We start from the raw sequence: 17,446 nt of genomic DNA on the forward strand, positions 1-17,446 counted from the left end.
CAAGGTGAGAGGATCACTTGAGCCCAGGAGTTAGAAACCAGCCTGGGCAACATAGTGAAACCCTGTCTCTACAAAAATAAAAAATAAAAAAGTTAGCCAAATGTGGTGGTGTGTGCCTGTAGTCCCAGTTACTAAGAATGCTGAGGCAGGAGGATTGCTTGAGCCCAGGAGGTCGAGGCTGCAGTGAGCTATGATCGTACCACTGCACTCCAGCCTGAGTGACAGAGTGAGTCCCTGTCTCAAAAAAAAAAAAAAAAAAAAAAAGTAAAATTTTAGAACCATCATTTCTTGAAATTTTTAAGCCAGTTTACATAACTATTTTACAAGTTTTGCTTAATAATACCATTTTTTACCTTTTAAAGATGACAGTATGATTTTACCATGACCGTATTTACTATATTATGAAATAACTCAGCTTTAAATGTGATACCATACAACAATTAAAAATGTTAGATTGGCCGGGTGGCTCACGCCTGTAATCCCAGCACTTTGGGAGGCTGAGGCAGACGTATCACCTGAGGTCAGGAGTTCGATATCAGCCTGACCAACATGGTGAAACCCCATCTCTACTAAAAATACAAAATTAGCCAGGTGCGGTGGTGCATGCCTGTAATCCCAGCGACTCGGGAGGCTGAGGCAGGAGAATCACTTGAACCCAGGAGGCAGAGGTTGCGATGAGCCGAGATCATGCCATTGCACTCCAGTCTGGACAAGAGCAAAATTCCATCTCCAAAAAAAAAAAAAAGTTAGATCTGTATAGAGACAGGAAGGGAGGTACAAAATGTATTATGCATAAAAAAAGAAATCCAGACAAACAAATCAGATTATTGTGTTTTGTTGTTGTTGTTGTTGTTGTTTTAGGCAGGGACCTCAAACTTCTGAGGTCCAGCTATCCTCCTGCCTTAGCCTCCTGAGTAGCTGGGACTACAGGCATGTGCCACCATGCCCTGTCTTTAGTTTCTCTATTTTTTTATTCTCCAAACATATTATTTTCTACTACTTAGCTTTGTTATGTTTCCATTTCTGTAGACTGAGCATATACTTTACTAAGCAGGAAAAAAAAAACAAAAAAATCATCGGTCAGTTTTTAATCTTTTATATTCTTCTTAGAAAATTAAAGTCTGGGTAGTAGAGTTTTTTGTTTTTATATTTGGTTTTAGTTTTCCCGGAGAATTAAAATATATCTTTGGTAAAAACTAAAATATAAATTTGAATTTGAAGACATTTCAGCTGTATTTATCAGATTAACTCAGTTAATAAGTTTTTTTTTTTCTTTTTTTGAGATGTAGTTTCGCTCTTGTCACCCAGGCTGGAGTGCAATGGCACGATTTCGGCTTACTGCCACCCCCACCTCCCGGGTTCAAGCAATTCTCCTGCCTCAGCCTCCCAGGTAGCTGAGATTATAGGTGCCCACCACCACGCCTGGCTAATTGTTTGTATTTTTAGTAGAGACGGGGTTTTACCATGTTGGCCAGGCTGATCTCGAACTCCTGACCTCAGGTGATCTGCCTGTCTCAGCCTCCCAAAGTGCTGGGATTACAGGTGTGAGCCACCATGCCTGGCCAATAAGTATTTTAATACTTGCTTTTCGTGTAATATGCTAGGCGTGGTAGTACAATTTTAAGGATACGGTTTTTATAGTGTAATAAGTTACAGCCTATGCTGGGTAGCGGAAATTCCTGAGTAGCAGTTTGTGAAGGAGATAAAATAATAATCTTATAATTTATACACCTTTTCCTTAAATTGAAATTTTTCTCTTATATTTTGGGGGTCAACTTTTATTTCAGTGTCTAATCAGGAATTGAAAAATTGCTTTTCTGTTTTTGTTTTTGTTTTTGTTTTGAGACAGAGTCTTGCTCTGTCGCCCAGGCTGGAGTGCAGTGGCACGATCTCAGCTCACTGCAAACTCCACCTCCCGGGCTCACACCATTCTCCTGCCTCAGCCTCCCAAGTAGCTACAGGCGCCCGCCAGCACGCCCAGCTAATTTTTTGTATTTTTGGTAGAGACAAGGTTTCACCGTGTTAGCCAGGATGGTCTTGATCTCCTGACTTAGTGATCTGCCTGCCTCAACCTCCCAAAGTGCTGGGATTATAGGCGTGAGCCACCGCACCCGGCCCGAAAAATTGCTTTGTTTTAAAGTCAAATTGGAAAGGATATTTGCTGGTGGGTAGGACCACCAATAATAATAAATAACAAATAATTATTTTTAATAAAAAATAAGCTAGCATAAGGAATATTTTTTTTTTCCTTTTTGAAACAGAGTCTTGCTCTGTTGCCTAGGCTGGAGTGCAGTGGCACAATCTTGGCTTACTGTAACTGCCACCTCCCGGGTTCAAGCAATTCTCTGCCTCAGCTTCCCGAGTAGCTGGGATTACAGGCGTCCAGCACCATGCCTGGCTAATTTTTGTATCATTGGTAGAGACGGGGTTTCACCATCTTGGCCAGGCTGGTCTTGAACTCTTGACCTCATGATCCACCTGCCTTGGCATCCCAAAGTGCTGGGATTACAGACGTGAGCCACTGTGCCCAACCAAGGAAGATTTTTTAAATGACTAAATAGAAAATATTTTTAATATAAAATCTTGAAGTATAATTTATTAATAAGTTTGCCATGTGTGTTTACCACCTGAATTATCACTTAGATTATTAAACAGTAAAAATTTAGGTATATAGTTGCTGTTTTAAAAAGTTTTTTTTTTTCGCCAGGCACAGTGGCTCAATGCCTGTAATTCCAGCACTTTGGGAGGCTGAGGCGGGTGGATCATGAGGTCAGGAGTTTGAGACCAGCCTGGCCAACATAGTGAAACCCCGTCTCTACTAAAAATACAAAAATTAGCCTGGCATCGTGGCTCGTGCCTGTAGTCCCAGCTACTTGGGAGGCTGAGGCAGGAGAAGACTGGAACCCGGGAGGCAGAAGTTGTGGTGAGCTAAGATTGAGCCACTGCACTCCAGCCTGGACAACAGAGCAAGACTCCATCTCAAAAAAAATAAATAAAAGTGTTTTTTCACATCAAATTGATATTTTTTGTAATATAAGTTTTACTGAATAGTTGTTAACTGAATATCTTTGCTTACATTTGCTAAATGGTTACGAATATACTAAATACTTAACATGTTGGAGTTTAAGGCTTCTGAGTTCTAAAATTCACTGAAAATGATTTGGGATATTTTGTCTCTTGTCTGTGAAATGAAACAGAATTTTAATAGAAAGAACCTGGTTTAAGTATTATGCAGTTTTCTTCTGAAAACTCAGTATTCTTTTTATGATGACAATTCCACTGTGATTACCACATTTTCTTTGCTTCCTACTGAAGAAGCTCTTAGTGCGCTTGCAAAGAACATAAGGAGTCATGTCAGAGGTCAGCTATTTGAGTCCATTTTCCCACAGCCGCCTGGTGCGAGTGATCTTTTACTGTGTTTTAAAAAAATGGGCAAGGATTAGAGGGGATTAGAAAGAATATTACCCTCCTGAATATAGGCCCAAAGCACTAAGGGGAGAGAACCCAACCAGGCATCAAATGGGCTTTGCTTGACCAGGACACAACCTCTGCTGCATTCCTTTAAGAAACTGAATGGGAAATGTTAAGTCCCCAAACTGGATTAGTAAATAATCTCATAGTTTGTGACATCTGCTAAAATAAATTGATGAGCAGACTACATTCTTACACTTTGAGAAGAGAGCCAAAGACATCAAAAGTAAGAGTAATTAAAGATGGGCATTAAACTTAGTAATTGTTGGAAAGGTACATTTCATAAACCAAAAAATTATTTTAGATACAATATGAGGAGTACATGTATATTGATTAAATAAATTAAGGCTTAAATTTTGAAACCACTACAGCTTTTTGTTTTTAAGAGTCTTCCTAGAGTCTTATTGCTTGTAGCAGTTTTACAAAGTGTTTCACAAATTCAGCTCTTTATGTTATCCCATTAGTTTGTATAACAACCTGAGGAACTAGAATTTGAAATCTGAGAATGTATCTTTTGAGACACCTCTGGAATGTTTCTCTTTTTATATTTTATAAGAGAAGTTAACATAATTTGTATCTTATGACACATAATTTGATATCAAATTGTTTAGAACCAAAGAGGTAATTTCAAACCTATTCTAGAAGGGCAAGTGCATTCTGGTCTCAGTCTTTGGAGATAGTATTTAGCTAACTAAATAAGTTTTTAAAGGTTTTAAGTTGACTAATAGTAAAGATGCTGTACAAATAGTTAACTTTGTATCTTTCTACATATAACAAGTACATTTGATTGGTATAGCAACTGTGATTACACTGCTTTTGTTATAAATGATAATATTAGTACAAGTATTCTCATTAGGAGTTTAAGATAGAATTTAGATTCATAACTGAAGAAGAATTGGTAGACTACAACTTCTTTAACAGGCACATTAAATGCATCCTGCACTGTGCTCTCTTGGTTCAGTGCCTTTACTCAAGATGGCCCTGTGCTTTGTTTATGTCCTCCTGCTGTTCTCCTCACTCCCCAGTCCGCTCATCCACATTCTACCTATCTGTAAATATCAGGTCAAATCCCATCAAGTGGTTTATTTCTAGCCCCTAAATCATAATACTTCCTAAACATAGAGTTATCATATGACTCAGCAATTCTACTCCATGGTACTTACTCAAGAGAAAGAAAAACATATGTTCATTGTGAAACTTATACACAAGTGTTTATAACAACATTATTCATAATAGCCAAAAGCTAAAAACAACCAAATATCTGTCAGTTGATGAATGGATAAACAGAACATATATACCATACATAAAATGCAGTATTATTCAGCCATTAGAAGAAATGAGGCACAAGTACCATGCATGCTACAAGGGTAAACCTTGAAAACATTATGCTAAGTGAAAGAAACCAGTCACAAAATGATTCCATTTGTATGAAATATTCAGAATAGGCAAATCTATAGAGATATAAGATAGATTGGTAGTTGCTTAAGGGGGTTGGGGGAGTAGGGGAGAAGTGAGTTGTGACTAAAGGGTACAGGATTTTCTTTTGAAGTGATGAAAATGTTCTAAAATTGACTTTGGCGATAGTTGCACATATCTCTGAATATATTAAAAATCCTTGAATTGTATACTTTAAATGGGTGAATTCTAAGGTGTGTGAATTACATCTCAATAAAGGCTGTTATTTAAAAACTAAATTTAAAAAATTAATACCTCTATCTGTATTCCCATATATTGCACTTTTTTTTTTCTTTTCTTTTTTTTTTTTTTTTTTGAGACAGAGTCTCTCTGTCGCCAGACTGGAGTGCAGTGGCTCAATCTTGGCTCACTGCAACCTCCGCCTCCCAGGTTCAAGCGATTTTCCTGCCTCAGCCTCCTGAGTAGCTGGGACTATAGGCAGGCACCACCACACTCAGCTAATTTTTGTATTTTTAGTAGAGATGGGGTTTCACCATGTTGGTCAAGATGATCTCCATCTCCTGACCTCATGATCCGCTCACCGCAGCCTCCCAAAGTGTTGGGATTATAGGCATGAGCCACTGCGCTTGGCCTTGTACGTTGTTTCTACCTCAAATAAAGTACTCACCAGAGTCTTGTTATAATTAGTCACTTAAGAAATCTGTCTTTTCCATTGCATTATGTAGCTCCAGAGAACAGGCAGAGTGTTCTTTGGTATTCCCTAACAACCATAGTGCTTTGAACTTAGTAAATATGAATTTAATTGAACTTTTCCACAATTAAGTTCTTTCACCTATAAAATGTAAATAAGAGAAAAAAGAATTGAATGTTGCCACAAATATTGTTCCAAAATTGGATTTCATAACTTTTATATTCTTCTTTTCAGTAGGAAATGGCTTAATTAAAAATAAAAAATAAATAAATTTTAAAAATAAAAAATATGGGCTGGGCGCGGTGGCTCAAGCCTGTAATCCCAGCACTTTGGGAGGCCGAGACAGGCGGATCACGAGGTCAAGAGATCTAGACCATCCTGGCTAACACGGTGAAACCCTGTCTCTACTAAAAATACAAAAAACTAGCCGGGCGAGGTGGCGGGCGCCTGTAGTCCCAGCTACTAGGGGAAGCTGAGGCAGGAGAATGGCATAAACCCAGGAGGCAGAGCTTGCAGTGAGCTGAGATCCGGCCACTGCACTCCAACCTGGGTGACAGAGCGAGACTCCGTCTCAAAAAAAAAAAAAAAAAAAAGTGTAATTTTTACATTTAATTCATTTTTGGAAAAATAAATAGTTGCTCTCATATTACCTCCTCAGCTCGAGTTTCCATTTTGTATTTAGCCAGGCCACATATATGCCATTTATCACCTTATTTTTACCTACAGAAATATTCTGGTTTTCATAATTTGCATATATAAGCATTTTATACACGTTATCAGTAGAATCTTCATGTCATTTCAATTAGTTTTTAAAAAATCAGGTTGACTTTCTAACACTTCGAATCTACAGTTTTATGGGTGTTTGAATTTAACACAGTTTAATTTTTCTTTTTTCTGTTGTGTGTATATGTGTGTGTTTTACTTTTTCAGTATTTATTAGAGATGAAAAGTTTAATTTTACCTCCAGAACACATTCTGAAACGGGGTGATAGTGAAGCAATTGCCTATGCTTTCTTTCATCTTCAGCACTGGAAACGAATAGAAGGTGCTCTTAATCTGTTACAGTGTACATGGGAAGGCAGTAAGTATTCTTTTCCAAAAGGAACACTAATCTAACTATTCATTGCATTCACAGGCAGTCTTTTTAAATGAGATTGTCTGGGTTTCCATAAGGATTTGTTGTTCAGATTGGTTTCAAACGGTAATCAGTGATGAGATATTTGGTTTATGGGTAGAAATGCATAATGTTATATTGATCCCACAAAAGCAGAGTGAGAAACTGTTATGGTGTTCTGCCATATGTTCATTTAAGTTACATATTTGTAAGGAAAGAGAATGAAAACTTGGCCCTTTGACTTACAGCTTTTTTAATGTGGTTGAGCTATTCTAATATTTTAAAAATTGGTCTCTTTTTGTTTTATTTTGTTTTCAGATGTATACAACATGGAGCTATTTTCTTCATAACTGATATCAACCTATTCTTTATTGTAAAATACATACAACATAAAATTTAGTTTTAACTATTTTAAGCATATAGTTCAGTGGCATTATATACGTTCCTAGTGTTGTACAAACATCACCATCATCCATCTACAGAACTTTTTCATTATCCCAAACTGAAATTCTGTACCCATTAAATAATAACTCCCCAGTCTTGCCTCCCTCAAGCCCATGGCAGCCACCATTCTACTTTGTCTCTATGAGTTTGACTACTCTAGGTACCTCATGTAAGTGGTATTATGTAATTTTTGTTCTGTTTTGTCTGGCCTTTTTCACTTAGTATAATATCTTCGAAATTCATTTATATTGGTAATATGTGTCAGAATTTCATTTTTAAGTCTGAATAATTCATTGTATGTATATACCACATTTTGTTTATCCATTCATCTGTTAATGAACAGATACCCATTCAACTTGGGTTGTTTTTACCTTTTGGCTGTTGTGAATAATGCTGCTACAAATATTGGTGTACAAATACCTGTTCGAGTTCCTGCTTTCAGTTCTTTTGGGTATATACCCAGAAATGGAATTGCTGGATCATAAAATTCTATGTTTACTTTTTTAAGGAAGCTCAGTGGTGTTTTTTTCCATAGCAGCTGCACCATTTTACATTCCCACCAGCAAGGCACAAAAGTTCCAATTTCTAGGCCGGGCGCGGTGGCTCAAGCCTGTAATCCCAGCACTTTGGGAGGCCGAGATGGGTGGATCACGAGGTCAGGAGATCGAGACCATCCTGGATAACACGGTGAAACCCCGTCTCTACTAAGAAATACAAAAAACTAGCCGGGCGAGGTGGCGGGCGCCTGTAGTCCCAGCTACTCGGGAGGCTGAGGCCAGAGAATGGCGAGAACCCGGGAGGCGGAGCTTGCAGTGAGCTGAGATCCGGCCACTGCACTCCAGCCTGGGCTACAGAGCGAGACTCCGTCTCAAAAAAAAAAAAAAAAAAAAAAAAAAAGTTCCAATTTCTTCACATCCTTGCCAACACTTGTTATTTTCTGGGTTTTTTTCTTTATTTAAATAATAGCTCTCCTAATGGATGTGAAGTGGAATCTCATTGTGGTGGTGTTTTGCATTTCCCTGATTAGTGATGCTGAAGGTCTTTTCATGTGTTTATTGGCCATTTATGTATCTTCTTTGGAGAACAAATTGGACTGTTTTAAACTAACTACCCGATCTCTTAATCGTTGCTTCTTATAACCACCAAGAAAGTAAAGAAGCTTAATTAAAACATTTTACCTGTAGGATTCACATAATTCTTTTGAAAAGTACACCACAGCTATTAATAAAAATTCAAAAATAAATTCAACGCTTATTCACTAAAATTGGTTAACCCCCCTCAGTTCCCAGACTACTCTGAGGCACCTTGGATGTTGCAGCAATTCACAGGAGTGCTGTAGAACATTTTAAATTTTCAATGGAAACACAAAAATACAATATTCAAGTCTAGGTACGGTGGCTCATGCCTGTAATTTCAGCACTTTGGGAGGCTGAGGCCTCCCAAAAGGTCGAGGCTATAGTGAGCCGAGATGGCACTACTATACTCCAGCTTGAGTGACAGAGTGAGACCTTATCTCAAAAATAATAATAATAATAATAATTCGACATCTGTCAGATATTACTTAAACTATTAGCTCCAGACAGTTCACAGTTTCAACATTAGATCACTCTCCATTCCTTTCAATATCATTACATCTTTGCAAGCTGGAGTTTTGTTAGTTGCTGTGATTAAAAGAAGTACCACACAAAAATCAGTGTGAAATAGGAAATGAAGATGGTAGTGTCCAATGTGATTCCAAGTTTCGAGAAGTCGTACGGTGTCTAACAGGCTTATACCTATATCTCATTAGTAAGAAATTACGGTCATTTAAAAATGAAATAAGAAAATTGATTTATTGATTCTGTTTTTTAACTTTATGTGTATTTTTTTCCAAATTGCTGCTAAATTATTAGGACATAAATTTTTTTTTTTTTTTTTTGAGACGGAGTCTCACTCTGTCGCCCAGGCTGGAGTGCAGTGGCCGGATCTCAGCTCACTGCAAGCTCCGCCTCCCGGGTTCACGCCATTCTCCTGCCTCAGCCTCCCGAGTAGCTGGGACTACAGGCGCCCGCCGCCTCGCCCGGCTAATTTTTTGTATTTTTTAGTAGAGACGGGGTTTCACCATGTTAGCCAGGATGGTCTCGATCTCCTGACCTCGTGATCCGCCCGTCTCGGCCTCCCAAAGTGCTGGGATTACAGGCTTGAGCCACCGCGCCCGGCAGGACATAAATTTTTAAAGTTGTTTGGACTCACTATTAACAAGTGAAATTATCTTGAACCAATTTGGGAACCTCTGCATTAACCATTTGCTAAAGGCCAGATACTGTGGCTTGACAATAACAATATAAATACAATTGATGAGTCAAGTGTGGTGACTTATACCTGTAGTTCCAGCTACTAGGGAGGCTGAGGCGGAAGGATCACTTGAGGCCAGAAATTCGAGACCAACCTGGGCAACATAGCAAGACTCTCTCTAATATATATATATGTGTGTGTGTGTGTATGTTTTTAAAGAAAAGATTAATAAAACTGGGATTATGTACTTGAGAAACTGAATGTCTTTGAGTAATTCAACTTACTTTTGCTTTTTCTCCAGTAGTCCATAAGCTCCTCAAAAGCAGATATTCTATCTCATTCATTTTGTATGTGTCCTCACTGCCTGACATTCTGCTTGGCAAATAGGTTTTCAATAAGTGTATGATTTTATTTAATTTATTACTTTGTATGTGGAGATGAGGTCTTGCTATGTTGCCCAGGCTGGTCTTGAACTCCTGGCCTCAGGCAATCTTTCCACCTTGGCCTCCCAAAGGAGCTGAGTTTATAGGCATGAGCCATCGTGCCCAACCACTTATGATTTATACTGTATTTCATGAATCATGATCAATGATTTATTAGTGTTATCACTAATTTACTAATTTGGTCTACGACTTTGGACAAATAACTACTTTTTATTGTGGTAAAATAAAGTCTAGACTGGGCCTGGTGACTCACACCTATAATCCCAGAACTTTGGGAGGCTAAGGCGGGCGGATCACCTGAGGTCGGGAGTTTGAAACCAGCCTGACCAACATGGAGAAACCCTGTCTCTACTAAAAATACAAAATTAGCTGGGCATGGTGGCACATGCTACTTGGGAGGCTGAGGCAGGAGAATCACTTGAACCTGGGAGGCGGAGGTTGCGGTGAGCCGAGATCGTACCATTGCACTCTAGCCTGGGCAACATGTGCAAAACTCTGTCTCAATAAATAAATAAATAAATAAATAAATAAAGTCTAAATTGTGACAAAAGTTTATAGAGCCAAACATGAAAGGAAAAACAAAAATCTTATCACAATTTTGATGACTATAGCAGGCCCTTAAATAATATTGTTTCATTCAACATTATTTATTATAATGTTGATGAGGGAAAAAAACCCAAAAAACAGATTTCCAGCCAGGACCATTGTCTGTGTGAAGTTTGCAAGATATTCCCATGCCTGTGTGGGTTTCCCCTTACATCCCAAAGATGTGCACATTAGCTTAATTGGTGTATCGAAATTGTCTCAGTATGAGTGAGTGTGGGGGTGTGCGCGAGTGGTATACTGGAATGGTGTCTTGTCCAGGGTGGGTTTCTGCCTTGTACCCTGGGCTGCCATGATAGGCTCTGGCCATGCTTGACCCTGAACTAAAATAATTGGGTAAATAATGATCCTGTTTTTATGAATCTTAAATGTATATATAGCTCACATTTATTTCAATGTTTAATATAAGAAGTGTTTTGAATCTTTATGTAGAAGTTTGGTGATGTTTTGTGACCAAGGAACTTAACTCTTGTTTATATCATTTAGCCTATGGTAAAATTGTCATTTATTATATGACATTTCACTTAAAGTCACAGTTTCCAAGAACCTATTGACAGTGTTAAAGATTTATGTACTTAGCTAATGGAATAGATCAATAAAGATTTCTTCTTTAATAAATCTACAGTAGTTGGTGATAATCTAGATCGGGGTGGGCAAACTTTTCCTGTAAGGTGCTAAATAGTAAATATTTTAGATTTTGTGGGCCATACATTTTCACAGCTACTTGATTCTTGTAACATGAAAACAGCCTTAGCCAATATGTAAATGAATGGCATAACTATGTTCCAATAAAGTTTTATTTACAAAAACCTAGTGGGCCAGACCTGGCCAAAGGGCCATACTTTGGTGACCCGTGATCTAGATTAAGATCTGCTCATAGGCTGGGCGCGGTGGCTCACGCTTGTAATCCCAGCACTTTGGGAGGCCAAGGTGGGCAGATCACAAGGTCAGGAGATCGAAACCATCCTGGCTAACATGGTGAAACCCCGTCTCTACTAAAAATACAAAAAATTAACCAGGCGTGGTGGCAGGCACCTGTAGTCCCAGCTATTCGGCATGCTGAGGCAGGAGAATGGCGGGAACCTGGGAGGCAGAGCTTGCAGTGAGCTGAGATCGCGCCACTGCACTCCAGCCTGGGCGACAGAGCAAGACTCTGTCTCAAAAAAAAAAAAAAAAAAAAAATCTGCTCATAGAAAGCTTTGGTGAAACCCACATGTGAGGTTAGGAGCCATTGAAAACTATTTTAGGTTGCCAGTAGTAATGGCCACAACAGTTATATACATCCCAGTTATATGAAGATTTCTGTAAGAAGCAGAATTATCAATTCTTCTTTGGAATTATCAATTGTGTTTGTAATGAGGAGACTGAAGCAAAGAAGGACCCAGCCAGTCTCATCTACCACTCCCTATAGTTTTACTCCAGCCAGACTAGACCGTTCACTATTATCTAAATAAATCTTATCCTTCCCCTTATTCATTCTTTTGCTTACTTTGTTTCTTGTATCTAAATGTCTCACTAAAAAAGAAAATAAAATACTATGTGAAATTTTTATATAAATTTGTCTCCAAAATAGCTTTGATCTATAGTATAGGATGGTAAATGAGACAGAATTGAGTATCAACACAAGCTTTTTTTTCTCAGCTTTTAGAATGATTCCACACCCGTTAGAGAAAGGACATCTATTTTACCCTTATCCCAGCTGCACAGAGATGGCTGATAGAGAGCTATTACCTAGTAAGTAAATATTTTGGTTTTCTTAAACTTACAAGTAGTTTTAAGTTTAGATTGTTTGTCATAGTATTCTCCATTTTAAAAGTGCCTTTGGTTGAAATTCAGGACACTGTTTAAATACTATTTTAGCTACTTCTGGGATGTAGTTGTCTAATTCAATTTATTTCCAAATAATTATTGAGCAAAACCCTGTGCTAAATGCAACAAAGGACACCAAGATTAAAGATATTAACAAGAACTGTCATCTTACAAACATTTAGAAAAGAAATAATGCCAATCCTTCACAAACTCAGAAAATAAATGAGGAAAGAATACTCCCCAAATCATTTGATGAGAGCAGTATCTTCCTGATACCAAAACCAAAGATAATATGATATAAAAAGACTATAAAACAACAGCCCTTATGAATATAGACACAAACATCTTCAACAAAATATTAGGAAACTGAATCTAGCAACATATAGAAAGGCTTATATACCATGACCAAGTGGGATTTACCTCACAAATGCAAGTTTGGTTTAACATCTGAAAATGTAGTGTACCATGGTTAATAGAATAAAGCACAATAGATGCAGAAAAAGCATTTAACAAAATCTGGCTCTCATTCAAGATAAAAAGAAAAAATCTCAACAAACTACAAATTGAAGGGGACTTCCTCAACCTGATTTTTAAAAAAATCCCTGAAAAACCCACAATTAACATTATACTTAATGGTAAAAGACTGAATGCTTTCCCCCTAAGATCGGGAATAAGACAAGGATATCTGTTGTCACCACTTCTATTCAATATTCTACTAGAGGTTCTAGCTGGTGTTACCAGGCAAGAAAAAGAAATAAGAGGCATTCGTATTGGCAAGGAGGAAGTAAAACTCTCCTTATTCAAAGGTGACATGATCTTCTATATAGGAAATCCTAAGAAATCCATAAAAATGAAAATACTCTTAGAACTAATAAATGAGTTCAACAGGGTTGTAGAATATAAGATAAATATACTAATATTAATTATATATCTATGTATTAGTAATGAACAATCTGAAAATTGAATTTAGAAAAGAGTAGCAATCATAATAACAACAAAAACTACTTAGGAATAAATTTAACAAATTTAAGACATGTACACTAAAATATTGCTGAGAGAAATTAAAGAAAAACTAAATAAATGGAGAGACATTCCATATTGATGGATTGGAAGACCCAATTATATTTACTTATTTATTTATTTGAGACCAACTCTTAACTCTCGCCCAGGCTGGAGTGCAGTGGCAAGATCTCAGCTCACTACAACCTCCGCCTCCTGGGTTCAGGTGATTCTCGTGCCTCAGCCTCCCGAGTAGCTGAGATTACAGGTGCGTGCCACCACGCCTGGCTAATTTTTGTATTTTTGGTAGAAAGAGAGTTTCGCCCTGTTGCCCAGGCTGGTTGCGAACTCCTGGGGTCAAGAAATCCACCTGCCTCAGCATCCTAAAGTGCTGAGCCTACAGGCATGAGCCACCGTACCTGGCCCCAATATTATTTAGATGACAGTTCTCTCCAAATTGATCTATAGATTCAATACAATCCCTATCAAAATCCCAGGAGGGATTTTGCACGCGCGCACACACACACACACACACACACACAAAGTAACAAGCTTATTCTAAAATGTATATAGAAAGGCAAAGGACCCAAACAATCTTTATGAAGAACGATTTGAAAAAGAGCAGCCAAAGAACTAGAAGGAGAACCAGAAATATGTAGGATTATGATTGCTGATAGTGTTTCAGTCTAGTTCCTGCCTTTAGGAAGCCAGGCTTCTCAAAAGAACAATCTACACTTTGTGTCTCAGCTGCCTTATCATCTGTTCTTTTCTCTGTAAACTAGTACATTTCTGTTTAACTTCTCTTTTTATGATTTAGCTGAGAAGCAACCTTGCCGAAGGCTGTAAACACTAGGACCATGTTTTCTTATATGATATAAACCTGTGCTACAGTTTTCACAATACTGAGCCATTAGAACTGAAGTCTAGGAAGGAAAGTTGCAGGTTTACAACTGTCAAACTTAATTAGTTGATAAGTTTAAACTGATAAATGAAAATTTAGGAGAGATTATGGCAACCTGAGTATGCTGGTGTTTTTCTCCTAGTGTTTTTTATTTTCCTTTATCTGCTAAGTGATCTCTTCCTTCTCTGAATTCTCAGAGTGCTTTATGTACTTCTTAATCTCCCCTTTTAGACTGTAAACTCCTTGAAGGCCAGGATTCTCTTCTTTTTTCTTTTTTTTTTTAGATGGAGTTTCCTCCCTTGTTGCCCTGACTGGAGTGCAATGGCCTCATCTCGGCTTACTGCAACCTCTGCCTCCCAGGATCAAGTGATTCTCCTGCCTCAACCTCCAGAGTAGCTGGGATTACAGGCGCCCACCACCACACCCAGCTAATTTTTTTGTATTTTTAGTACAGACAGGGTTTCACCATGGTGGCCAGGCTGGTCTGGAACTCCTGGCCTCAAGTAATCCACCCACCTTGGCCTCCCAAAGTGCTAGGATTACAAGTGTGAGCCACTGCACCTGGCCATTGTTCCTGTATCTCTTGTAATGGTTGCCATAAAAATTGTTATTCAATAAATATTGGTTGAATTAATCAAATTCATTAATGTATTCTTATAAACATGGCTGGCACATTGTAAGTACTTAACTAAAATGCTAAATATTAGTGCCTTCTCCCTCTCACCCTATTCTGAACTCCTAGGCTGCTGATAAGGTTGATAAAAAGATGATGGACAGGCCAGGCACAGTGGTTCACATTTGTAATCCCAGCACTTTGGGAGGTTGAGGCGAGCAGATCACCTGAGGTCAGGAGTCCGAGACCAGCCTGGCCAACATGGTGAAACCCCATTTCTACTAAAAATACAAAAAATTAGCCCAGCATGGTGGTGCGTGCCAGTGATACCAACTACTCGGAAGGCTGCGGCAGGAGAATCGCTTGAACCTGGGAGATGGAGGTCGCAGTGAGCTGAGATTGCGCCACTGCACACCAGCCTGGGCAACAGAGTAAGACTCTGTCTCGAAAAAAAAAAAAAAAAAAAAGATGATGAACAATGTGTTAAATGCTACATGTATAGAATATATTATAAGAAAGCTTGAGAAGGGCTGGGCACAGGGACTCATGCCTGTAATCCCAGCTCTTTGGGAGGCTGAGCTAGGCAGATCACTTGAGGTCAGGAGTTCGAGACCAGCCTGGCCAACATGGCAAAACCCCATCTCTACTAAAAATACAAAAGTTAACCAGGTATGGGGCTCACGCCTGTAATCCCAGCTCTTTGGGAGGCTGAGCTGGGCAGATCACTTGAGGTCAGGAGTTCGAGACCAGCCTGGCCAACATGGCAAAACCCCATCTCTACTAAAAATACAAAAGTTAACCAGGTATGGTGGCTCACGCCTGTAATCCCAGCTACTCAGGAGGCTGAGGCAGGAGAATTGCTTGAACTCAGGAGGTAGAGGTTGCAGTGAGCCGAGATCGTGCCATTGCACTCCAGCCTGGGTGACAAAGCAAGACTCTGTCAAAGAAAGACAGAGAGAGAGAGAGAGAGAGAGAGAGAGAGCGCGAGCCTAGCTCTCTAGGAGGTCAAGAATGATTCTCAATTTTCTGACTTGGGTGACTTGGAGAATGGTAAATCTATCCTATAGAAGGAGGAGCCAGTTTGGGAATAGGGGTTGGGGAAATAAATAAGTTCAAGCTTTGACTGTGTTTCCTGTGTAACATCTCATCCATATATACATGCATACCTGTATATGTGTATATATATATGTACATATATAGAAATTTTTTTTTTTTTTTTTTTGAGTCGGAGTCTCGCTCTGCCGCCCAGGCTGGAGTGCAGTGACTGGATCTCAGCTCACTGCAAGCTCCGCCTCCAGGTTCACGCCATTCTCCTGCCTCAGCCTCCCGAGTAGCTGGGACTACAGGCGCCCGCCACCTCGCCCGGCTAGTTTTTCGTATTTTTCAGTAGAGACGGGGTTTCACCGTGTTAGCCAGGATGGTCTCGATCTCCTGACCTCGCGATCCGCCCATCTCGGCCTCCCAAAGTGCTGGGATTACAGGCTTGAGCCACCGCGCCCGGCCACAGAAATTTATATGCTTAAATATTTTCTTGTATAATCTACTTAACACATATACATACAAGTCTATATTTTATCTCTCTAAGTAATATATAGGTATAGATGTATTTTTAAGTTATATATATAATATAGATTATAAAGTAAACATATAATATTTATAATTAGTGAATGTTATAGGCGTAAGTAATAGAGAGCAACTTTGAACTAGCTTAAACATACATAGTGATTTGTTGGAAGAACACCGGGTTATCAGAGAACTCAAAATCAACAATTATATTTGAACTTTGTAAGGGACTAGAACTGGGGACTAGAAAGTCATTAGGATTTCCAGGAATCAATTATTTGAATATCTCTGTCCCTAGATGCTTTTTTCAGTCTTTCCTATTCTTACTTTCCTTTCCTTCCTCCCCAGCCCCATTTTCTCTTTCTGTGATCTGTCATTGCTGTTTCTCTCAGTGTATCCACTTCATTCTTACATCTTTTCTCTTTACAGTTTGGCTTTCTTCATAGACCATGTGGCCAAACTTGAGGCCCCTACAGCCCTCTGTTTACATGTCATGAGTTCAGGCAAACAATACAGAATGAATAGTATCTCAATCTCACTTTTTCTTTTCTTTTCTTTTTTTTTTCCTTTTTTTTTTTTTTTTTTTGAGACAGGATTTCACTGTCAGGCTGGAATGCAGTGGCACATTCACGGCTCACTGCAGCCTCGACTTCTCAGGCTCAAAAGATCCTCCCCACTCTGCCTCCTAAGTAGTTGGGACCACAGGCATGTGCCACCATGCCTGGCTAATTTTTGTATTTTTGGTAGAGATGAGGTTTCACCATGTTGCCCAGCCTGGTCTTGAACTCCTGAGCTCAAGTGATCTGCCTGCCTCAACAAGTGTTGGGATTACAGGTGTAAGCCACTGCAACCAGCCTCAATCCCACTTCTAAAACTTCTGGGAGAGAGAGAATGAAATTTATCCAGGTGTTTACTCCTTGTCCAGTCAGCTGTGGCCTAAGACAAGATTAGGTTGTGTAAATAAAATTGCCAGTGGTCCTCATATATCTTCCTCTGTACATCTCAAAAAACAGACTTGGGAGTCATCATTTTCTAAGTAGCAAAAGAAGTCCTAGGCATAAATGAAATCACTAAGGAAAACTGTATGCAGTGACAATTGAACTGA

The 17,446-nt window shown here is 38.9% G+C and overlaps 1 protein-coding gene across 48 annotated transcripts in view; it reads left to right on the forward strand.

Moving 5' to 3' along the window:
• The window catches only part of ST7L (suppression of tumorigenicity 7 like), a 97,387-nt gene that overhangs the window by 58,444 nt on the left and 21,497 nt on the right, over window positions 1-17,446 (forward strand). For 29 of the 48 annotated variants that reach the window (XM_015148385.3, XM_077951204.1, XM_015148417.3 and 26 more), the window contains 2 exons: window positions 6,509-6,659; window positions 12,098-12,190. The exons of 2 other annotated variants lie outside the window; for them this stretch is intronic. In XM_015148385.3, coding sequence (XP_015003871.1) covers window positions 6,509-6,659; window positions 12,098-12,190 — 244 coding nt within the window. Of the gene's footprint in view, window positions 1-2,707; window positions 2,768-6,508; window positions 6,660-12,097; window positions 12,191-13,434; window positions 13,533-14,449; window positions 14,805-17,446 lie in introns of those variants that run through there. 17 more of the 48 variants (XM_077951118.1, XM_077951109.1, XM_077951014.1 and 14 more) reach the window with 7 other exon arrangements.

Source organism: Macaca mulatta, chromosome 1, assembly GCF_049350105.2.
Source record: "Macaca mulatta isolate MMU2019108-1 chromosome 1, T2T-MMU8v2.0, whole genome shotgun sequence".
NCBI classification, from domain to species: domain Eukaryota; kingdom Metazoa; phylum Chordata; class Mammalia; order Primates; family Cercopithecidae; genus Macaca; species Macaca mulatta.